Raw genomic sequence first — 22537 nt, forward strand, 5'->3', positions numbered from 1 at the left:
TAGCGTTTTGAGCCAGTGGAAGGACATAGCTTTCGGACCTCGTAATGTATGTATACATTTCTGAACCTATATTGAAGATGTATGCAGAGGTATACATTTTCGTTATTTTTTATGTCAAGCTTAATTTCCTGATTGCGTCACTGTGACAATTTTCGCTTATTTTCGTTGGAAAATTTTGACACTGCGGAGCTTGATTATTGCGAAAGATTCCTCTCTTCCTCTGTAATTAACGCTACTTTTTGCAAAAAGTTGCAAACTGGAAATTTTCATCAGCAGCCTACTCATTTGTCGTTCCAAATCTGCGCGAGTAGAATGTACAGTACCGGCCGAAAGTTTGGCACCACTTGTCAATTTACACCGATATTGAGACTCGTGTCAGATTTATTCCCTAACTTTTTTTCTGAGGATTCCTTGCTTAGCATTCAATGCGTAGTGGTCTCCACCATTTGGCCAGTAGTATATTCGAAAGTTCTCTCTGTTACACAATTAAGGGCTGAATTATTTCACGAGGGGATTGAAAATAAGTGTGAATTTCTGCAACTCTCTGGTAAAAACAATATCGTTGCATAATTTAGAAGAACGAAACCCAGTCCCTCGGAATATTTCAGGCAATTTTGCAGATAGCGATCACGGAGATAGCGTGCAAACGGATACTTTCCCGCTGGATACTTACGATTTTCTCGACGGCACGCGGATGCATTACTCTGCCGAGGGTTTCCTAGCGCGAGACAGTTAGTGCGCGTTTTCCGACACTTTCGCCGCGACCAGACGAATCGTAAATCCGTCTACGCGAATCCCTCCTCCTCCGCCGCCTCCTCCTAGAATTAGCAACTTTTTCCTTTCGCGAATTTAAACGCGTCAAGAATGTAACAAGCCTGGTCCCCAATATCTTTACGAGCGATCTCAATGAACGATCGCTTATTAATACTCGCGTTTAATGGGTCACGCGAACATTTAATCGCTGTAATGCTCCATTGTTGGCTTTTCCACGACGGATTTATGGTAGCGAAATTCAGAGTCTTCCAGCTTCAAAATTTCTACGCTCCTGAGAATTACTTCGAGGCGAATTGCTAACGTCTCCACTCTGTGATTTCACTTGAAAGCTTGATTTCGCCAGAATTGAAAATCGATGGTAGGCAAATTTTCGAACTCTATACTGTAGGAGGTGGTCTAATGAACTTTACTGAAATCAGGACGTCGTGCAAAGTAGTTTATTTCGGACTCTTCGGCGTCCGTCTGTTACCGAAGCTAAGAACCGACTCCCGTCGAATGGCAAAGATATCGCTGGGCCGAAGCGATGGGTACTCGGGTCTGGTGTTTGTCACTCGCCAAGAGGCGCAGGCCAAGCCATAAACCGTCCCAAAATGTCTACAATACTTTTCTATAATTTGGAGAATTAAGGAACTGTTTCGTTTATCGTTCTCCAGTCGACGCCATATTATACTTCGGTATAGCCAATTTCACGTGCAAGTTGGCTCGAAGCCAAATTCTTAAAATTGTCTAATTTGCACTTGGTAAATTTGAATAATCTTAAGTTAAAGAAGAAAAGCTTCCTCGACAGTGCCTGTTGCGTTCTCCACTCGCCGCCATGTTTTTCGAGTTGAGAGGTGTCGAATGGGCTCCCGAGTCGATCGATCCTCGTTCGTTAACAATAACACTAGACTGTCTCAAGTTTCTCGTTTTTATCTGGACGAACAGGAGGCTTGGTATCGGCATTAATCAGCGGGGCCCGGTCCTGGAACAGGTTGAAATCGCCGGGGATAAACTAATAAAACACGCGTGTGCGCGGTTACCCGGCCACGGGGATTTTTCAATCGGCGAGAAGAACATACTTTGCCAATCCATTTCTGCCATCTCTTGCAAATTATCACCCCGAGCAGAACGCACGATACGCGCCCCCCGTCGAGAGGAGCGCGCCTCTCTCGGCTTTCCTTTAGCAGAACTCGAACATACTTTTCTTGACACCGTGTGCACGGTGAATGATGCGCCCCGGGAAAAGGGATTCTTTTTTTCATTTCGTTCTCTCTTGGACCGGTATCGGTACACCTGATTAATGCGATCAATGGGTCTGGTTTCAAAGGAAGTCGCGTATGAGCTTTTTTCTTCTCTGCTACATAGTTGCGAGCAATCGTACAATGGAGAATTTTAGTTGTTGAATTGATGAAGATTTGAACAGTGTGAAGCGTGTATCTGTGTAGTTTAATTGAAGGTATCGTGGTGGATTTTAAATGCAGAATTGGGACTTCAATTCTCTTTGGAATGTGGTAATGATATTTCAAGCAAAATATATTTTATTTGTATACTGGTACACTTTATAGAACACTTGAGAAGATTTATGCGTTTAATTTCAGAATGGTTTGCAGCACAATCAGGTAGAATCATACAGTTTTAGACGCTAAGCGGGTACAATTTCCGTCCGCTTAAAAACTACTCTATATAAACCCATTTCACGGTGAAGAAACAGGTGTTTTCCGATTAGCTACGCCACGCTCGCTCCGTTATCATCTCCATCAAACATTTCGGGAAAGAATCGATCGGATCAATCTTCGATTATTCTCACGGCGGGCACTCGTTAAGAATTCATCGTTGCGAAACAGGCTACCTGTGCATTATCCGTAAAACGTGGGCCAAAAATTCAGCATGATTCGGCGAGTCGTAACGGCGGCGAAAATCGGGGAGGTGATTTTTAGCCAGGCTTCGGGTACAAATCACGCCTCTCGGTGACGTATCGCCGCGAAAGCAGCCATTTTGCTCTCATACTTTTTATTTAATAGCCAGCAGGCTATCGTGTATCGCATTAATACGCCAGCCACACCGCAGTAGCGGTAAAAGAGGGTCGTGGTCAGGAACAACCCCCGCCACCGGTAACCCGTAATCATAACCGAGCTATTTTTCTTCCTGCTGCCGCTCTCGGTGTTTGCCTCGTACCGTGCACACCCGATTGCCGCCCACATCTCGCAGATCCTTCCAATGGTGGCGCTCTATTCGAGTTCCCTTCAGTTTCTTTTGGTGCGCGTCGAATTTTCGAATTTTTCGATTTAGGCGCGTTCAATTCCGAGGGCGTTCAATTCTAAGAACTTCAAAGTTGGAGGCGTTCCCTTCTGGGCGCTTTCGATTAGGAGACTTTCACTTTTAAATGCTGGGAATTTGAAAACGTCAAATTTTCGGAGCTTTCATTTTCATAGATTTCAATTTCAGAGAAGTATAAGTTCGGTGGCTTTCCATTCGAAGGCGTTCCATTACGCGAGCTTCAAATTTGAGAATGTCGAATTAGAATGCTGTGGGAGGAGTTCGGTCTCGAAGAAGGCGTTAGTCGTATCGAGGTCACGTAGAACTCGATTTTATACTCCCACAGGACCGGAATAACTCGGTAGTTAATACATTACGTAAGAAATATACCGCGGCTTTATGTAACAGTTGCAGTTTCTCAGGCTTAACCAGATCTAACTAAATAAATAAAGCATGTTTGTTGTACACCATGGCGCCACAAATCCATCCGACGCAACGTTGAGTAACGCTATTACTGAGAGAAAGAGGAACGATCGAGTATCGTTGCTTGTAGACTGGAAATCAACAGTTGTCGAAGGGTGCTCGTTTTTAAAGAATTCCTCGGGTCGAACGACAGCAAAACAGCCGGGACGAAGTTGAGTAATCAGCTAGAAGGCAGAAGGGGCAGACATGCAAGCATCAGCAACAAGTAAGAGCTTGGATCTGCTGCTCAAGTCGACGGTGAGCTGTTCGCGTGGAGCTGACTTAGATACTAGGTCGAACACACTCGCATAAACACTTTCAAATCGTGATTTGCCTGGTAAACGATCGGTGAAATATAACCGCGTTCGATTACTTTGCAATTTTAGTATCTCCTTAGAAGTTACATTCGGAGTTTTTCAATTTGGGGGCGTGGACTTTGAAAATATCCGAACAGAGGGCGTGGAATTTGAGAGCTTTCGACTTCGGGGGCGTGGCATCCGGAAGGTTTCAAATTTAAGGGCGTTAAATTCGGAAATTGTCGAATTAGGGGCCATGGCATTCGAGAACTTCGAGTTAAGGACGTTGAATTCGGCGCGTTGAACTTCTCAGGCGTTCAATTCGGAAGCATTCGAATTGAAACCTAAAATATACCTACAAATAGCTGCAAATTGTTGATAATCGCGCCCCGTTTTACGGGAACCGTTCGACCAGTGGTATATCGAGATTAATCAAACAAGATAGGCGGACAATCTGCAGTTGCGATCGAAAAACGTCGCTCAGAAAAGGAGGCGAGTGATTCGACAGGGGCAGGTGTCGAAGCTTGGTGAAGAAAAAGGAGAGCAAAGAAGCGGCAGCCTGTCGACGATTAAATGAACTTTTATTTTCGTATCGACTGCGTTGCTTCGGTGACGCGAAAACGCCGGATGTTACCTCGTTAATGGGCTTAACTTGCATCGACATCGTGTCTTGTCCAATGGTATGGCAAATATGTTGCAAATGAGGTGGAGAAGTTTCATGGAGCGAAGTAATTTCAGTTTTAAATCGCGAGATTTCGATCGGTAACTGTTAATTATACGGAGTGATTCGGAGGTACTGTTGAAAAATAATTGCAATTGTGATCTGATGGTTAGTATTGATAGATAGTAGCAAGAGATATACGTATATGCTAACCGATGGAGAATTTGTTAATGGGATACAGGTGGTTTCAATTATTTTTTTAATAACCCTGTACACACAGAAGTTTGATATCATCTAAATCATTCAAAAGAATTTCCAATAGCCTCTATCCAAGGAGAAATTGTTTCCAAAAATAAACAACCCTCTTCATGAAACTTATTTATAAAATTGTATGTTAAAGTACAGTAACTCTTTCAAAGAATCACCCTGTAACGATTCAAAGCAATTTCCCTTTCAAAGTCTAGCTGACAACCAGTCCTCGAAGAATCCTCCCTAAGTGACTCATTATCGAAATGACAAACGGATTATTTTAAAGCAACGTTCAACCCCTTCGCCAACCTGTGGGTGGCATCGAAACAATAATTTCTAGCCGGTGATTGCGTTCCTTCATAGCGTAACGGCGGTTAAGACTGATAACCGGATGCCAGGCGCAAGGGAAAACGAGGCGATCGGCAAAGTGTAGTGAGTCAGTGAGACACGGGCTGAGTCGAAGGTAAGTGTAGGTTAGGTGAGTGCATGGGATGGGATGGGATGATATGAGGAGGTTAGGTTGACGGTCGACGGGGCTCGCCTTGGTCTGGCACCGCTAGTCCTTCCCGTATTGATCGCGTGCTCCTTTCCTCCCTTAGATACCACCCCCTTTTGCGCCTTACGTATCGTCAGCATTTGCTCTTACCTTGGCGTCGACACTTGCCGAGACACTGGCCATGGATCTCCGCATCAACCCTTCCTCGCCATTCCCCCCGAATCATTCCTCCGATGACGCCTTCGTATACATTCTATCATTCTTGTTATAACCCTTATCTTTATATTACAATAGCTCCGTTTCTATGCCTACTCGCTTCACGATGCTCAAATTCCTTCTGTGTGATTTTCCTGGGATGTTTAAACAATCTCCTCCTACGTTAGATACGGTACATTTATTTTAAAAAATATTTAACATGGTTGAATTTAAAATTAGTTTCCAGCCGGTGAGATCTCGTTGTATCGCGAGTGTCAGTTTCGGGAGCTTACCCCTACGGTGTTCACAATTAATTACGGCCAGTCATGAAACCCATCAGGCGGACCATACATCTTATCATTTCGATATTTACGCCAGACGTTTCTTTCTTTCCGCGACGGATTTTCGACGGGATGATTGATCGTGAATCCGTCTGATTCGCACGGAACACCGTGTATACACTTCATTACATTTCTGTATCTAAAGGAATGAGTAAAAGCTACTGTACAGAAATTTCTCGAAATGAAGAAATTATTAGTTAATTAGCTCTCTAGTGAGAAGAACGTCAATTGCAATGATCGTATTATTTCTGTCAACGTTGTTCACATCTGCCTCTAAGCTAGACGACGGATATTAAAACGTAGCTCATTAACGCACTCGAACAATTAAGGAGGCCGCGATTGAACCACGACATTTTGTCGTACGAGACGTCTTAATTAACGAAATCCGGAAAACCACCGCGAATGCCGTCGGCGACACACATGGAAAGCTATAAATTCATAAAATTATTGCTCACAATCATGCACCGCTGCGCGGTAACGAAGCCCAGAGAGAGAGAGAGAGAGAAAGTTATCGGTAGTCGTACGCACGAACGACAAAGTTGCAAGCAGTGAAGCTGTCGCATCTGATGGGCCACGCACCCCTTTCAGTCACACGCGAAACGAGACCAGACAGATTCTTCCGCCCTGGCGAGCCCGTGTCGCTCGTAGCGTTTTGAATTTTAATACAGCTGGACACGGAGTGGACGGGGCCGATTAGGCGTTGACGCGTTTCAGATGCGGAGCTGCTCTGGAAATGATTTATCGCGGCGCGATTAATTCGTGACTGTTCGAGTTGAAAGTGGTTGAGTTGGAAGCGTTCAGGTTGAAAACGATGAAATCGAGGGCGTCCAAGCTCGAAGCTTTCAAATTGGAGGCGTCCAGTTCGGGAGATTTCGAATTGGGGGCGTGGCATTCGGGACCATTCAATTTGGGGGCGTGGAATTCGAGAGCTTTCAAGTTAGGGGCGTGGTATCCGTGAGTATTCAATTTAAGGGCGTGAAATTTGGAAATTTTCAAATTCAGGGCATGGAATTTGAAAGTTTTCAATTTGAGTGCGTTCAATTCCAAAGCGTTACATCCTGGAAGTCTCAAACACGATAGAATCCAGTGCATGGTATTAAAAAGATATAATTAAATACTGGGGTAACAAATTTGCAGATAAGTGTCGGTACATTGTGGAGTGAGAAAATGTTTCCTGTTCAACACTATACGTAACGTAACGCGTGTAGCAGATATTATTTATATAATAATCTACTGGAGGAAACAAATGGCAGGTATATTTAACGGGTTGATTTATGTATACACTGTAACGTATAAGAACAGGTTAATTGTCTACGTGTAATGAATTATGTGTTAATTAAATCCGCGTTATAATCGCACCATGTGGATGTAAACGCAATCTTAGCTGTAGAATAAAAGGTCTCGTTCTATCTGTATTAATGAAATTCGCGGTGCGATGCAGAAACGTGTGCCGATTATCTGATTTATATACGATTCGTATTTATCGTGACTGCGGATACATTAAGAACTGTTGGCGAATTAAACCGAGAATAATGCTGCCAATTAACAGTAACGTTTATCTTATTATATAATTTATTACGGCAGAGACCGTATCTTTTCATATCTATCTGTAACACCTGCGAAGCATAGAAATTACGAAGAAACACAAAGTGCCGTTTAATATTAAAGAGGCAGAGGGTACTCGTTCACAAATGCTCGACTTCTGGAAATCGAATCTCGAGACTCTTTCATTTGAATTCCGCTATGTATGCAAAGAACAACGAGAATATAATATTCCGCTTATTATTTGCTTCGTGAAGAGATCATTAACAATTAATTAACGTAGGATCGTGTACATTCTAACTAAGAGGAGAGAAAAGAAAATTCAAGGAAGAAGGAAAAAACAGGGGTGGAAAAGAAGTGAACACAGCAAGGATATCATGTTTCTTTTGATCGCCAGTTCGCAAAGCTCTCGCGCGCCGATTGATAGCGAGTAAACTCGCGTGCTACTTCACAGTCAGAATTTATAGTTCCTTTATTATTTCGACTAAGCTGCTCTTAAGTTTCCGCACACGTAACTTGCTTCCAATTTTTCGAGCCGCAATCTAATCGGCCCGTATATCAGCTTCTTAGCATATTTCCTTCCTCCTCGCGTATAATTTATGTTTGTTTTAGCCGTGCGCCTGCTTGACGCGACACACTCCGATTTCATGGCGTTCGATTAGGTATTCAATCCTCTGAGCTTTCAATTTTCAAACAATTCAATTCGGGACTTGCTTCTTCGAATTTCTCAATTTGAAGGCGTTCAATTTAGAAGTTTTTGAGTTGAAGGCGTGACATTGGAATGCTTTCGAAATTGGGGGCGTGACATTCCATAGATTTCAAACTTGTAGGCGTGGAATTAGAGTATTTTAAAATTAGGGGGCGTGGTATTCGGGAACTTCCAAATTGGGGACATGGAACACGGAGGCTTTTGAATTCGAACGCGTTCAATTGCAGTCTAATTTCGGAAGCTGCTCGCTCGAAAACTTTCCTTTTTAAAGCGTCCACAATGCCCAAGTAAAACGCTTGTACTACAAACGGCGTTAACGACACTCGCGACCAAGAGATGAATTGCACGTAAAATTGCTCTAAAGCGTTTAGAGGAGGAGAAGGAAGAAGAGGGGAACCTGAGGAAAGTATCGAGAAAGGTGTAATTCCGATTCTAGTTATTTCTAGGATCTGCATACCGGCTGATCGAGCCGGTCCGCGTCCGCGCCCGTGACTTCTAGAGTTGCATGAGCGAAGAAAATGGAAAGATTTCGTGCGTGAAGTATTATTGGCGACCCGCTAATACACGAGAGTCAAGGTGAGGATGAAGGGGTATTAGAAGTTCACGCTTGGACGGAACACGCGAGTACTCGCAACTCGGCACGCGACTGATTCGCCCAGCCGCGGCGGTCAGCACACGCGAGATATAAAAATCCATCGATTTTCTTCTTCCTCGGGTTACCTCCCTGTCCTCTCCTGTGTTCACCCTTCGCTGCTCTTCCTGGATCTTATCAACCGTGAACTTAATTCGAAAGAAATTGTACAAACTATACCTACCCTTCTTCCGTTCCATTTTCTTAATTTTTCATCTTTCCTTTCATTTTCTCAGTGTACCTATTTCACGTGTTACAATTTATTTTATTACAATGACAATCATGAACCTCGTTTCTTTAGAGGTCAAATATAAGAGAAACTTTTCCCTTCCTTTCTTTTTATTTTCCTGTTTTTTTTTTTAAATTCTCAATTTATTCGTAGAATCTTTCTGTTGACCGATAGTAGATTAGATATGTTGATAATCAAGGAGGAAGGATAGAAGGTGAAACGCAATCGCACCGATTAAATGGAATCCCATGGGGGGAACGGTGTGGTACAGAAATGGCCATGTCGGCCATTTCGAAGGGGAAGGAGCGTAAGCAGGCAGCGAGAAAATCCTATTACAGGTTATATTCGTGGTACAGGGGCTTGATCGAGGCACGGGGAGACTCACCCTCTGCGCGGATCCGTATTGACGCGACCGCCGAGAGAGAAACCCACCCTCTGGATTAACCAATCAAATCGCAGCATCCGTCGCGCATGCGATCGCTCCGATCCCCTGGCTATATTGGCCATGGCGTCTCTGCCTTTCCGATGGATTTCAGTAGTCTCTGAAGCGTTCCATTCCAGAATAATTTCATTTATTAACTTTCACATCTCAAATGTACATTCTGGAAGCTTCCGATCGGGTAGCGTTCGATTTGAAAAACATTCTGATACAAAACGTTGAATTTAGAAGATTTCGAGTTGTAGGCGTGGAATTCGAGAGTTTTCGAAATGGGGGGCGTGGAATTACGGAGCTTTCGAATTGGGGGCGTGGAATTTCGGAGCTTTCGAATTGGGGGCGTGGAATTTCGGAGCTTTCGAATTGGAGGCGTGGAATTTGAATGCTTTCGAAAGAGGGGGAGGGGCGTCCCGTTTAGAAACTTTCAAGTTAAAAGCTGGAATTCAGGAGGTTTTAAATTGAAGGCCTGGAAATCGGAAGCCCTTGAATTTTGGACCGCGGAATTTGTGAAATTTCAATTCGGAAGCGTTCAATTCCAGAAACTTTCAATTTGCCAACGTTCTCCTCTGCCTTTCCTATGTAATCTATCGATTTCTAAGCTCAAAATTCACAACCTTTCACCGCTAAAAGATCAGATTCAATTACTACCACTGCAAACATAAAAAGATTCCTTCATTCCATGATCGAGCTATCATTCGAAAGTCCAAGTAAAAGGAAAATCCGCCGGAGGGCGTAGGAAGACTCAGAGGTCTCTCTTCATAATTCCCAACAATAAAGTCCGTCGGAAGGACGTACCTGGCACGGGCACCTACGGCAACGGGTCGAAATAAAACAAAACAATACACATTTAGCCTCGGAAACGGGTGGGCAGACGAGCGGCTTAAATGGCCTCTACTCCCCCGCGCGCGCGCGTTCTTCACCCCCAGACCATTTAAACTAGGACGGATATTTCGGGCTTCGATACGGCTGTTCGAGTTTCGAGCTCGTTTTGGTATTCGAAAGCCGACACATCGGCACGTCGATAAATGGGAAAACTTTCTGAAACGTTTTCGCACGGCCAAGCGAAATCCCGCTCGCTTTTCAGGAAAGGAAACGAGTGCTCGTTGCAGTTCCCTTCTATTCCACTGAATTACTACCAGAAAAAACTTTCTCTCGTTCGTTTTTGAACTGTTCTTTTTTTTGTTTTCAATGAAAATCTGAGATTATTGCGAGGTTTTGATAATATAGGTTTCACAGAAGTATAAAATAATTAGGAAATAAGTTTGGAGAATTGTAGGCAACTGGACAATTTTAAAACATTTTCTTATTTGTCTTTTAAGATCTTTCTCCTGAAGAGTGCTGAAATAATGATAAATGAAAAAAATTTCCAATGAAACAAAACTTGAATATTCGTTAACATTTACGAAATGATTCATATGTTACAGGCGCTGAACGGGTTCCTGCTCATACTGACCTGCGACGGGGAAGTGTTCTTTGCTACCCACAGCATAGAAAGTTACCTTGGCTTCCATCAGGTACTTGTCACGTCTATCTTCATCGATAATCGTGAAAAAAGCAAACGTTCCACGCTGACAGAATCTCGAAGATTGTATATTTATCGCGAGGAATTGCTCCATTCTTCCTCGAATGCAAAGTTACAGCACAATTTCAGGCACACTACCTGCACCCTCACTGTTATTTTATCTTCACTCAGCTCGTGTCCACACCCAACACTCGCAGGTCACGCCAAGCCGTCAGCTTTGTTCTACGTGTCACGTTTACGCAAGCATCATCCCCTTTGCTCGAGCCAACGCACCCTGTCTACTCTAGCTCGCAGTGGACGTACATTTTTCAAAGGTCTCGAACCGTCATCGAGCCTAGTTAACATTTTAATAGTTTATGGACTTGCCAAATTGTGATAATACCTTTTTACGGTGATTCAGAATGTACGATTGAGAAAAATTGATAGCATTTCAACAGATCTAATGTAAAATTATCACCGATCATGACCAGCTATGATTCTATACTTTGGTTTATTATTCTGAGGCTATACACTCTTAATAGACAGCCTATAATCTTCTTGTAACTTCACGAAGTCCGATATTCTTCGACTACTGTTGAATTATACGTATTCATCGCGTAACAGATTAATATACAATCTACTATACGCGTTTCCTTTCATTGAAATATTTTCCAGAATCATTCTCTACAACTTGAAAATACTTCGTGAGAAAGTTATACAAATCTTCAAATTGAGAAATAGTTGAGCATTTTTCTGTACGTCCTCATAAGTCGCAATTGGCTAAATTTTCCATAGAACAGCGTCAAATTACCGCGACAAGCCAACAGGAGAAGAGTATCGAGCCACGGAGGGTAAATAAGGCGGAATCAGGAAAGTAGGGGATTAAACGGAGAAAAAGCCATTTGCCTTCCTGTCCGGAACAGAGCGGTATCGTTCAACCCCCGGTAAACAAGCACCGAAATGCGATCTGCACGCAGGTTTGCAGGCACGCACATTTGAGTGCGACACGGGTCTCCTAACTCCGAAGCGCATCGAGGAGAGAATGATAGGAGAGCAGAGGAGGAAAGACGAGAAAAGGAAAATAAAATGACGGATGATGATTTCCCGACACACGATGACTGTATACCGGGCAGAAAACGCACGCGAACGCCTTTGTGCGGAGGATCGTAATTGCAGGAAACGACGGATGATGATTTTCCGATCCGATGATCTCACGGCGCAGGACAAAAGGGGGAAGCCGCGTTACAATCTCGCGTTTCTTGTAAACAAATTTCGCAGGGCGATCGCTCGAAACCGAGCGTGCTTTTCCTTCACACGCTCCCGTCTAAAATGACCATGACTTCGCCAGAAAATTTCAATTATTTCCTTGAGAACGCAGACTAGATTTCAATTTAATGACGTTCAATTTTCGCCGCATTCAATTTGGAGGCTTTTGTGTCGTAGGCGTGGAATTTCGAAGGTTTGGATTTGAGGGCGTGGTGTTTAAAAGCCTTGCGTTTGAAGGCGTGGAGTATCGAATTTTCTGAATTCCGAGGCTTTCGAATAAAGGGGCGTGGAATTAGAAAAGCTCTTGGCGTTCAAAGCTTTGAATTTCGGAAGCGTTCAATTCGAATGCTTTCACTTTGAAGATGTGGAGATGAAAGGTTTTGAGAGTCGGGGGCGTGGCATTCTGAATCTTCCGAGTTCAAGGTGTGGGCTTTGTGGAACCTGAAGATTCTTAGAATTCAGAAGTTTCCCTCTTCTCGAACAGCCTCATAGGTTTTCCTAAGTACCTCGATCGATAAAATACCATTAACTTATGCTAAGCCGGTTAATCGTGCCTAATGGATAATTTGTTTAAATAAGGGAAGGAAAAGCCGGCGGCCAAAGAGTTGTAGGAATAATTCCTCGGCTCTTGAGTTCGCGGCGGCATTCATTGAGATGTAACCGGGCACGCAAACGGTTCACATACACGATACACGCAGGGCACGATGATTTTTCGTCCTGATTACGGTATATTTAAGAGGAACGAAGTGTATCGCAACTAATAAGCGGCGGGACAAGTTTCTCGACGGTGGATTCCGTTTATCGATAAACAAATAGGAAAAATACTGTACTTATCTCTACTCCCCCCAATTACACTAACTATATAACAACGTAAAAATATACATTTTATTCACATTTTCAGAATCTCAAAATTAAATCCGAACTACCCCCAGAGAAACCTTGAGAAATTACGTGCATCCAAAGATCAGAAAAGCAGGCTACAAATTACAGAATTTTTTTACAAGAACTTTAAGTATAAATCAAACTGAACTTTCTTTTAATAAAATATATATCTATTAGTTAGCGGTTCGTCATTTTTCTATTAGAAAAGCTTAGCAATTGCTGCTGATATCAGACGCCTTCCTCTCCATTTCTTTTTAACAAAATTCATCCAAAATCTTGTTAAAATCTGAAATCTTTCAAATCTACAAATATTGGAAGAATTCTTTAATCGCCAGAAAAAGGACCTTCGCATTTATCTACCTGCCCTCCAGATCCTCTTGCAGACCTCCCCACCCCTAGATTTTCCTTCCTTCCTTCCCAGCTACGATAAGTACGCCCTCTGACCTTTCTTCTAAGTTATTACCTTTATCCAACGCGGGTCACGGGCCCGTACACAAGCTCGTCGAGCATCGAATCGACTCTATCGGGCCAATTAAGCCGCGTGCCAACTCTGTGAACAATCGCGACCACCACCCCCTTCAGCCTTTTTTCCCTCTTTGACACGGCGTTTCTCGCGTGAGATACGAAACTAAAAAGAGCCCACGGAGTCGAGAGTCGTTGAATTACCGCGAGGAACGTTGCTCGCGGGCCTGTCCTTTCATTACGCGCTTTTCCCTCCATTTTGACGGGGATGTGGCGAGGAGGAAGAGGAGTAGTAGAGGGTCACAGGTCCGTGTAATCACGTCGGATACACGGTGATCGAGCCGGGAAATCATCGAGAATGGTCACTTGCTCTCGTTACCCAGCCGTGCAACTCTGTTGCGTGCAATGTCGCGTTTCAATGGACGTGTTCATGTTGGAAGACTGGTAAGAATGGATTGTAGACAATTCGTGACCATTTTTCCAATATTTTAGGTATTAATAATGTATTGATGGTGAAATGTATAAATGGATTATTGTTTGAATTTTTTGTTTGGGGTTAATTGCACATAGAGAATTTATTCCTTTGACTATATCTACATAAGTGAACTCCTACATCGAAGAGAACAAAAGGAAGCTTTTCTTGCTCACTTTCTAAAATTGTCCTCCCTTCATTCATCTTACACTGGAATCTCTCTTCTCCATCTTCGCCAATCCTCTCTCACTCACCTCTACTCCATATCCAAAGTCTGAACTGCAGAAGAACCTGCCCCGAGGCGAGTCCCATTAGAAATCAATTGACCGCGTTAACTTTAAACCAGGCCCACAGCCGATACAACCTCTCCCTCGCTATGGTTCGCGCGCGCTGAATTATGTGGCACATTTTGACAATTAATAGCCGCTAATGAAGACGCGATTGGGCCTCGCCTCGAGCTCTATATCCCTCCTCCTCGTGCCCTCTCCTCCTTCACCCCTTTGTTAAGAGTATACAAAGAGATCGAGGGGGTAGAAGGGCGCGTCATAACTCTGGCGGCGTAATTGAGTGCTCAAGATTCGGTATCAGCGCGTTCAGGCCTCGAATTATCGCGTACACCGGGCCCAGGCTCGCGCAAAAACGCGCATGCGCGCGCGTGCTTGGGCCCCAGCGTGGCTGTTGCGCGCGCACGAGCGAGTGTGGGGGAAAAAGGAGAAGGTGGAACGTCGTGGCGGCGTTCGATAATTAATGCGGCCCGCGGATTAATTATTATTAGCCGGCTGATTTGTTTCAATTTGTAGAGGGTCCTTTGATCGCGCCGAATCGTGTTTCCGTCGATTTCACCCGGCGTCCACGCTGATTTATCTCCACGATGGACCGTCCACCGGGATTTACGCGAACGCGAGCCGAACGCCATACGTTTTTTGCTGCCGCTCGTCCACTTCGAGGATGAGGATGCCTGACAGCACTGACTACGCTCACTGGTGGTCCGATTTTTGTTACACTTTGCGACTTGTAGAATTTTTCTGCGAACACTCGACGAGGAAATTCCTGTACTTTATTAAGAGATACCTTTTGTGGGAGTTTCATCGTTATTGGAGATGGTTTTATGAACGTTCGAATGTTATCCTTTTAACACGTTCGCTACCAATTTTCGTAAGGGACCGGCGTCACAGATACAGGGTACACCAAAAACTATCATCACCTGGAATATCTCGGTTATTTTTATGGATATGGGAAAACTTTATTTACAAAAGTTATGTGAGACAGAGGGGGCCATAATATTCCAGTAATAATTCTTTATTTTTTTTCTTTTATACACAGCGTATCCAGTTTAAATGTACACACGCGATTATTTCCCTAAATATTAAAAATACGAAAAAATGTTTCCAACAAATGTTGCATGGTGTCAAGGGGTACACATTGTGATAATAATTGTTTGACTTTGCGATGATCTTGGAGAGTCCTGTGAAGGTTAACTGTTTTAACAGAAACTGTTTTCAAAACACTACCTGCATATGTATTTTGCATAAGCCGTTTTTGAGTTATTTATGCATGCGCCTGCATTAGCGTTACCGGACATACACCATTGCTCGGTCGGACTTTGTATATCATGGTGGCTCTAAAAAGAGCCGATTTTGTGTGTGCGCGTGTTCTGTATTTCCATTTTAAGGTACATAGTTGTCTTTCTACATGTCCTCCATTATTAAAAGTACATTTCTGTAATCTTTGTAGGAGGAGCACAAAAATTAGCCACAGTATCGATGTGGCTCGATTCAGTTGTCTTTCATCTAGTTACCTCCCCACGGTGTATGTCGGGTAACGGTAATGCGGGGGCACGCCAAATTTGAAGCTTGATAACTCAGAAATGTTTTATGCCAAATACATGTTCAGGTAGTGTTTTGAAAACCGTTCGGTATCAGCTACAAAAATATAAGATTCCATTTAAAAATTTAAAGCGTAACCTTCACAGGACTCTCCAAGATCATCGCAAAGTTAAATAATTATTATCACGATGTGTCCCCCTTGACACCGTACAACATTTCTCTGAAACATTTCTTTTGTATTTTCTATACTTAGCGAAATAATCGCGTGTGTACATTTAAACCAGACACGCTGTATACGTAACAGGAATTACATTTCAATTTTTCTTCTCTACATTCGGCAGAAATGCTTCTGTATAGTACAGAGAGTGACTGCTTGTCTACTTAGTACAAAAATTAGAATCCAAGTACAGTCTATGGTGATGGGAATTCTCCGTGAAGCATGTTAAGGATTCGGAGAGGACTTGGAAAATAATGGAAAACCTATTTTCAGGGGTAGTATTTTATCGGGGTTCCAACTTTCATGCTAAGAGGATATAACTGAGTCATCAGAAAAGTAATATTCTCCAAAGTTCATTATTATTTCCAAAAGAAATGCTGTTGCAAGCCAAAATTCCACGAAATCGAATCTCTGCGCTGGAGAGAGGCCATCGCTCTTGTCGTCATCGTTGGTGGACAGTAAGGAGGCGGCGGGGAGGACGTTGCTCTGGAGACCAGGACGGGTCAGACACAGTGGACAGGGAGGAAGGGGGGTGCGTCTGGTGGTGGTGAAAAAAGAAAATAGAGCAAAGGAAGGCGAGGCCTTTCGCATTCTTCGCAGGAATGTAAATCAAGCCTGCCAAGGGAGCGGGACCGCTTCGATGCCGGCGGGGGTGCGCTAGCGTCTCCACTAAATAATTACAAGCTCTTAATTAACGACGAGGGCCGATCGTAAAGCCATCCACGAGTCGGCCGCTCCGTCCCGCGGATGCATGTTTCGAGATTATTTAAACGAGCAATGGTAACAAACGTTACCGGACCTTACCGGCAAAACCGCCCGTCGCTGCTAACTGGCCGACCAGAATAACAGAGAGAAAGGAAGACGAGGAGAGAGAGAGAGAGAGAGAGAGTAAAGGAAAGAGCGAGCTCTACATGGGGAAAAATAAATGTGAGCGAAGCTCTTGCCGTGTGGAAAATAAAAGAGGGTGGGGTCAACGAATTTTGCGGGAGGCTCGTTCCTCGAACCCGAACACCGACACCTTTAATACCTTTCGTTCCTCGTTACGTCGATTAGAAGCTTCTTTTTTTCTTTCCTTGTTTTTTGCTGAGGTGACTACTTTCCTGGTGGAAATTGTGTGCAATGAGTTTAATAAAGGATTGAGGACATTGAAGAGCTTGAAAAACTGTTGCTCCGATTAGTGTTAGATCTAGGACTAGAGATTTCTTAAAGGGTTAGACATCTGGAGGATTGATATTGTCGGGTGAAAATTAAGTACAATGATTTGTGTAAATAATTGGAGGAAATGAGGAGCTTCGTGAAAAATGATTCTGGATAGCGTTGGAATTAGATCTAAAGATTTCTTAGGGAGTTACATACATACTGGAGGACTCAGAAAGATACACACCTCTACGATTTTTATTTACTACTTTAAGTACATACGCCTTTGAAGTGAATTTATCTTCTTAAAGAATGATTAAAACATTGGGAAAAAAGTCGAACAAAAATATTTCCCTTAGCTTTCCAAGGTGTTTCACCCTTCCCACAGCAATGATCGAAGAAAGGTGGCTTTGAGAGAGGGAAGAACCGGCCAGCGAGAAACGCAGAAACGCGCGTCGCGGCTCACTCGACGTCGATATAATTCCATAAATCACGCGTCGCCGGAATAAATCACGTATTAATGAAAATTACACGTACGGGCCGATGGCTGGTCCGGCTTGATATACGCGGGGACCGCGCGGACGGGAATAAAATTGGCTTGAGCCATGTTAGCGGGGCGGAATAAAGGGCAACGCGAAGCAATTACACGTCGAGCGTGTCCCAATGAAGTATGGCCGTGGGCTGGCTGCTCGATTACCACGGAAATCTTGTGTAGGATAGGGTTTAATTAAAATTAGAGCAAACGGAACGCTCAGCAGGGTTGCTGACTAGGGAAAGTCTCGGGGGTTTCGATCCACGACGATCCCTGAAATTCATCCAGGACCCCGTGGAGAGAGAGCCAAGCCTGTGGCTCCCTTCCTAGGGACACTAGCCGCAACGTTTCCATGAGACGTGATACACACGGCTTGCGACGCTCTGGTGCGTTCCCATATTTATTGAGAGATCGAGTTTTATGGGCGACCGTGCGTGGACGCCCGACGGGGATCGTCTTCGTGCTTACGTTCCTCCGGAGCAAGAGGATTTCGATTTTTATTTCGATTTTCGATGATTCGAGGGTCTCTGGAATGGTTGCGAAAAGAAAAAAAATTGGAAAATTCGAGGAAATTGGAGTATTCGTTCACTGTTTTACCGTGGAGTTCGATTATGTTAGATCTTTATCAGTTCATCAAGAGTCCAATGTTTCTGCCATTTGAAAATTACAAGTTTTACCAGAACGTTGGGACAAAGTTAAAAAATCGCATTGGCATACTTAATTATAGGAACAGGATCGTCTTTAATCGTCTTTTGCACGCATTTTACATGAGCACTGAGTTCAAGAATATCCTGAGAAGAAAGTTCCGTTTCCCAAAATTGTAATCGGTGCTGTCACATTACGAAAAGTAGCAATACTGCTGAATTCTTAACATTTTCGTGATGAAAATGTCAAGGAACATCTTTTTACCAAAAGTTCCACCTTCCCCGTTATTCTATCACGGGTAACGCCGACTATTACTGTTTTCTCTTAAGAAAGTAAAGTTTTCCATGACAGAAGCGGGCATCCTATTATCGTCACCGGGGTAATATCGTAACATAGGGATGGTGTGAGTAACATGGAAGTCGTGAGATCCGTGCACCGCCAACACGAATGTTACAAGAAGGTGCAGAGCTACGTGCAGCTACGCTGTTCCGCCTATCGGAAATGCAACGTACCTCGAAAGCTCCCGTTCCCTTCTATCGCGTGATTTATTATATTATTCCCGGTTACCGAGCCCCGGACAACTATGACCAGCTAATGGCCTATCGCGACAATTCGACCAGTGCCCTTCCTCTGTGAGCCCATGGCACCGGGCATCGTAGAAATTATGCTACCAGGTAGAGAAATGGTTCGAACATCCCCCTTGAGCTTCTTTATTCTCTTAACAGTATCGGTACTAGAACATTATACAACTTTACTGCGTTGTGCTCTGTTAAACGTCTGCGAGTAAGTTATTTAAATGATTATTCTTTTATGGCTGTGACAAAGAAGCTGAAATTGTATTTATTGAGAGAGATGAAAGATTGAGAGTTTCTGGAAAACAATTCTAATTTTTTTTCAAGCCTAAGAATAATTCATCGATTCCTCTTCGAAATTGTACAAGAGCACTTACAGAACTGACTTTACTGAAAGTCCTAATTCTACCTGCTTCGGTAAAACTTCAACCCTTACATACATCCTCCCCTTGGAATTCCCAAACCAATAACCTCTCCATTGAGGAGAGGTGGCGATGATCTTCTTCCTCTTCCAAAAACGAAAAGATAAGAAAGAAGACAAATATCATTGGCGACTTCATGACTGCTTGTTCGCCAGATAACCTGCCCACTATGGACACTCGGCAACGCGAGCGTCTTCCTATTTCTACGAGAGCTTACACGCTCCCCGGCGTTCGTAGCAACCGGCGCTCTCTCGGTATCATTTCCACCGACTGATTTATTGCATTATTCCAGGCGTCGAAGGCCGGACAACCGTGGCCACGGTGCACAGTGCCTGTTAATTCGATCTATTTTCTAGCTGCACTCTCTCTCTCTCGAGCGGCCTTTCAGTGCGTGGTGTGTGTGCACGGACCTCGATTATCCGATCAACGCTCATACGCGCGTTAGTATACGAAGGAACAGAGAGACAGTAAGAGAGAGAGAGGGGGGGAGAGAGAAGAACAAGACGGGACCCTCGTGCTTCTGATGGTCGTTTTTCTCTGAACGAAGGAACGAGGAAACTATGGGTTTCTCGTGCACCACGGGCTCATCGTCCGTCGCTGGCTAGGCCGGATTAATTATGCGCGATAAAGTGCGTCGGACACGTGTAGCTACATGTGCCGTATGTGCGCCTATGTCGCCGTCGCGACGTCACGACCGATCAGATATTTCCTGAAATAATGCCGCTGCCTCTGGCCGTCCCCTTTTTCTCCACCTCTACACCCCGTCTCAACGAATGTCCGCCTGTTCGAACTGTCTGGTCTGCCGCATTCGGGGGTTGCTCGCCGATTATAGTATTTTAAAGGCTCTTTTGACAATTTTTCGTAAGCACTTTTCAATTGGATATAAAATTTGATAAAGAATTCGATCATTTCTCTTTTGTTGGTATTGTGTCCTTTTTAGTGAAGGAAAAATGGTAAGAGAATTGTAATTACTGTTAAATGTAGGAGAAGGTTATACGAAGTTGTACTTAGATTTATAAACAGATTTTTAGATAAGTTAATGTTGAAGCAACTTCTGCTGTGCACCGCATTATTTTTACTTAGATTCTTCGTATCTATAGTTTTATCAGCTTTACTTAATATAGCACATACCACTTATGCATACGTAATTTGTATTAAATACGCAAACTGTGGATTTTTCATGATGTATTACCTATAGGTAACACGTATCTGACGCTGGTTACGGATATGTTAATATCATAGGCTTGAAAAATGGTTTGTTAGATTTAATAATATTATTTGAACAAGATTTTGTAGAACATTGTGTGAAAATAAAATATTTTTTAATTGTGAATTATAGTGATTTATGTGGTAGAAGTTGACAAAATATTGATAATTTTCTTATAATTGTGTTTTTCGCGGTAAAAAATATTTTTAAAAAATATTCGAACGTGAAAATAGAGTAGTGAACAAGTTTACTATGGAATCACGAAAAAAAAATGAAAAAAAAATAAAGAGCCCTTCGTCTTAGCAGAGCGTGGTTTCGATCCACGGACCTCTGGGTTATGGGCCCAGCACGCTTCCACTGCGCCACTCTGCTGTTGTGAATGATGCTTTCTTAAAGTGTTACTTCACTACACTAGAGGGGGTGGAAATGAAATAAATCAATAACTGCAAGGATTCAAAAGATTGATGCAATAATATCCAATTATTAATAACATAGCAATGTAGAAATATAACGAAGAACTTATTTGCTTACGTATTACGTTCACGTAATACTTGTTAAAATACACTTTTTATTGCGAGACATATAATATAACATTGCGACATTTTTTACATAACAGATAATGTTGTATGTTATCATGCAATGTTACTTGTTTTTTCTCCGCGATACTATACTCATAAAAATGATTTATTTGATTCCAAAGAGAATAAGTTGTAGTTTTTTCGAACTAGAACACCTTCCTACGTATAAATATGAAACCTGCCAAATGAAATATATAAAAAATAAACTATTTATAGTTTTATCAGGTGGAAAATAATTTACCGACACTTTTCATCGAAGCAGAGTGGCGCAGTGGTAGCGTGCTGGGCCCATAACCCAGAGGTCCGTGGATCGAAACCACGCTCTGCTAAAGAGGGTTGATTTTTTGATAAATCTTTTTTGCTCCAGCAAACCAGAAACTCTGACAGCATTTTCTGACAATTAAATTTTTCTTATAATACACCTCTATAAAACTGCAAAAAAAAAATTATGAAAACTTACACAGGGTGGTTGTAAGGGATGAAATGCAAAAGTAAAAGAGAAAAAAAATAATTGTTGACTTCTTAGCAGAGCGTGGTTTCGATCCACGGACCTCTGGGTTATGGGCCCAGCACGCTACCACTGCGCCACTCTGCTTCGGTGATCAAACCTGCGAAAAATTTCATCAAACCCCGAAATTTTCACTTTTTCCACGTATACATACTTTCTACACGTGTTACTTTATCATAAGCCATTTTTAAATGTACGATTCTCCTCCCCTTAATCGCAAATTCTTTCCTTTTCCGTTAATCAATAATTTCTCCGTCCGCTTCAGTCCGACATCGTCCACCAAAGCGTCTACGAGCTGGTCCACAGCGAAGACAGAGAGGAACTTCAAAGGCAATTGATGTGGAACTCTTTCCTGCCCGCCGAGAGTGCAAGCATCCCTCTGCATGACGCTCTCTCACCTCAGCACAGTCATCTTCTGGAACGCAGTTTTACCGTGCGCTTCCGGTGTCTTCTGGACAACACTTCCGGCTTCTTGGTGAGTGTGGATTTCTCTGAATACGAATACCTCTGTTGCAAGAGTCTGTAGAATATTATTATTCCAACGAACGTCAATTTTCATGCGAAATTTCACATACTGAGAAGCCATTGAGATGTCGCAACCGGAAATGAAAATTTATAAAAATGCATCCGATGGACGTTCGCGATAAATAATTATAATACGAGTACTATAGGGTAAAAATAGTAATTAATAGTTTCACTGTCGTGAAAGAAACGGAACTTGGGCTTCTCTTCCTTCCTTTCTCTTTCTCTCTCAATTCCTTTTCTTTCCGCTTGTATCTTCCAGCGCGCTAAACTAACCACTTGTCTGACGTTGTGCATAAACTGTGGAATATAGTATAACTACAGCGCCATTGACATTTTCAAGACTTTTGAACTTTCGAATAGACAAAGTCCATTGTATCACTTAAAAGAGCATTGTATATCATGAACTTCAGATGAAAAGCATTGAATTTGTCTGTATATACAGGGTGGAGCAGGTAAAGTGTTGCAAGCTGTTTTCCCCAAAGTCATTGCAGATGTCAACTTGAAATTTTCAGGTGTTAAATGGAGGGGC

At 43.0% G+C, this 22537-nt stretch overlaps 1 protein-coding gene and 3 non-coding genes across 4 annotated transcripts in view; 2 read left to right on the top strand and 2 right to left on the bottom strand.

The window, feature by feature from the left end:
- Positions 1–22537, top strand: part of LOC108575728 (circadian locomoter output cycles protein kaput) — a 30076-nt gene that overhangs the window by 2305 nt on the left and 5234 nt on the right. The window contains exons 2-3 of the mRNA XM_017938612.1: positions 10681–10770; positions 21749–21958. Of these exons, the coding sequence (XP_017794101.1) occupies positions 10681–10770; positions 21749–21958 (300 nt within the window). The remainder of the gene's footprint in view (positions 1–10680; positions 10771–21748; positions 21959–22537) is intronic.
- Trnam-cau lies at positions 20698–20769 on the bottom strand. The gene has a single exon. It is a non-coding gene; the product is annotated as a tRNA-Met (tRNA).
- Positions 21233–21304, top strand: Trnam-cau. Its single transcript has one exon. It is a non-coding gene; the product is annotated as a tRNA-Met (tRNA).
- On the bottom strand, positions 21499–21570 carry Trnam-cau. Its single transcript has one exon. It is a non-coding gene; the product is annotated as a tRNA-Met (tRNA).

The sequence above is a fragment of the Habropoda laboriosa genome, unplaced genomic scaffold (genome assembly GCF_001263275.1).
Source record: "Habropoda laboriosa isolate 0110345459 unplaced genomic scaffold, ASM126327v1 scaffold18, whole genome shotgun sequence".
Classification (NCBI taxonomy): domain Eukaryota; kingdom Metazoa; phylum Arthropoda; class Insecta; order Hymenoptera; family Apidae; genus Habropoda; species Habropoda laboriosa.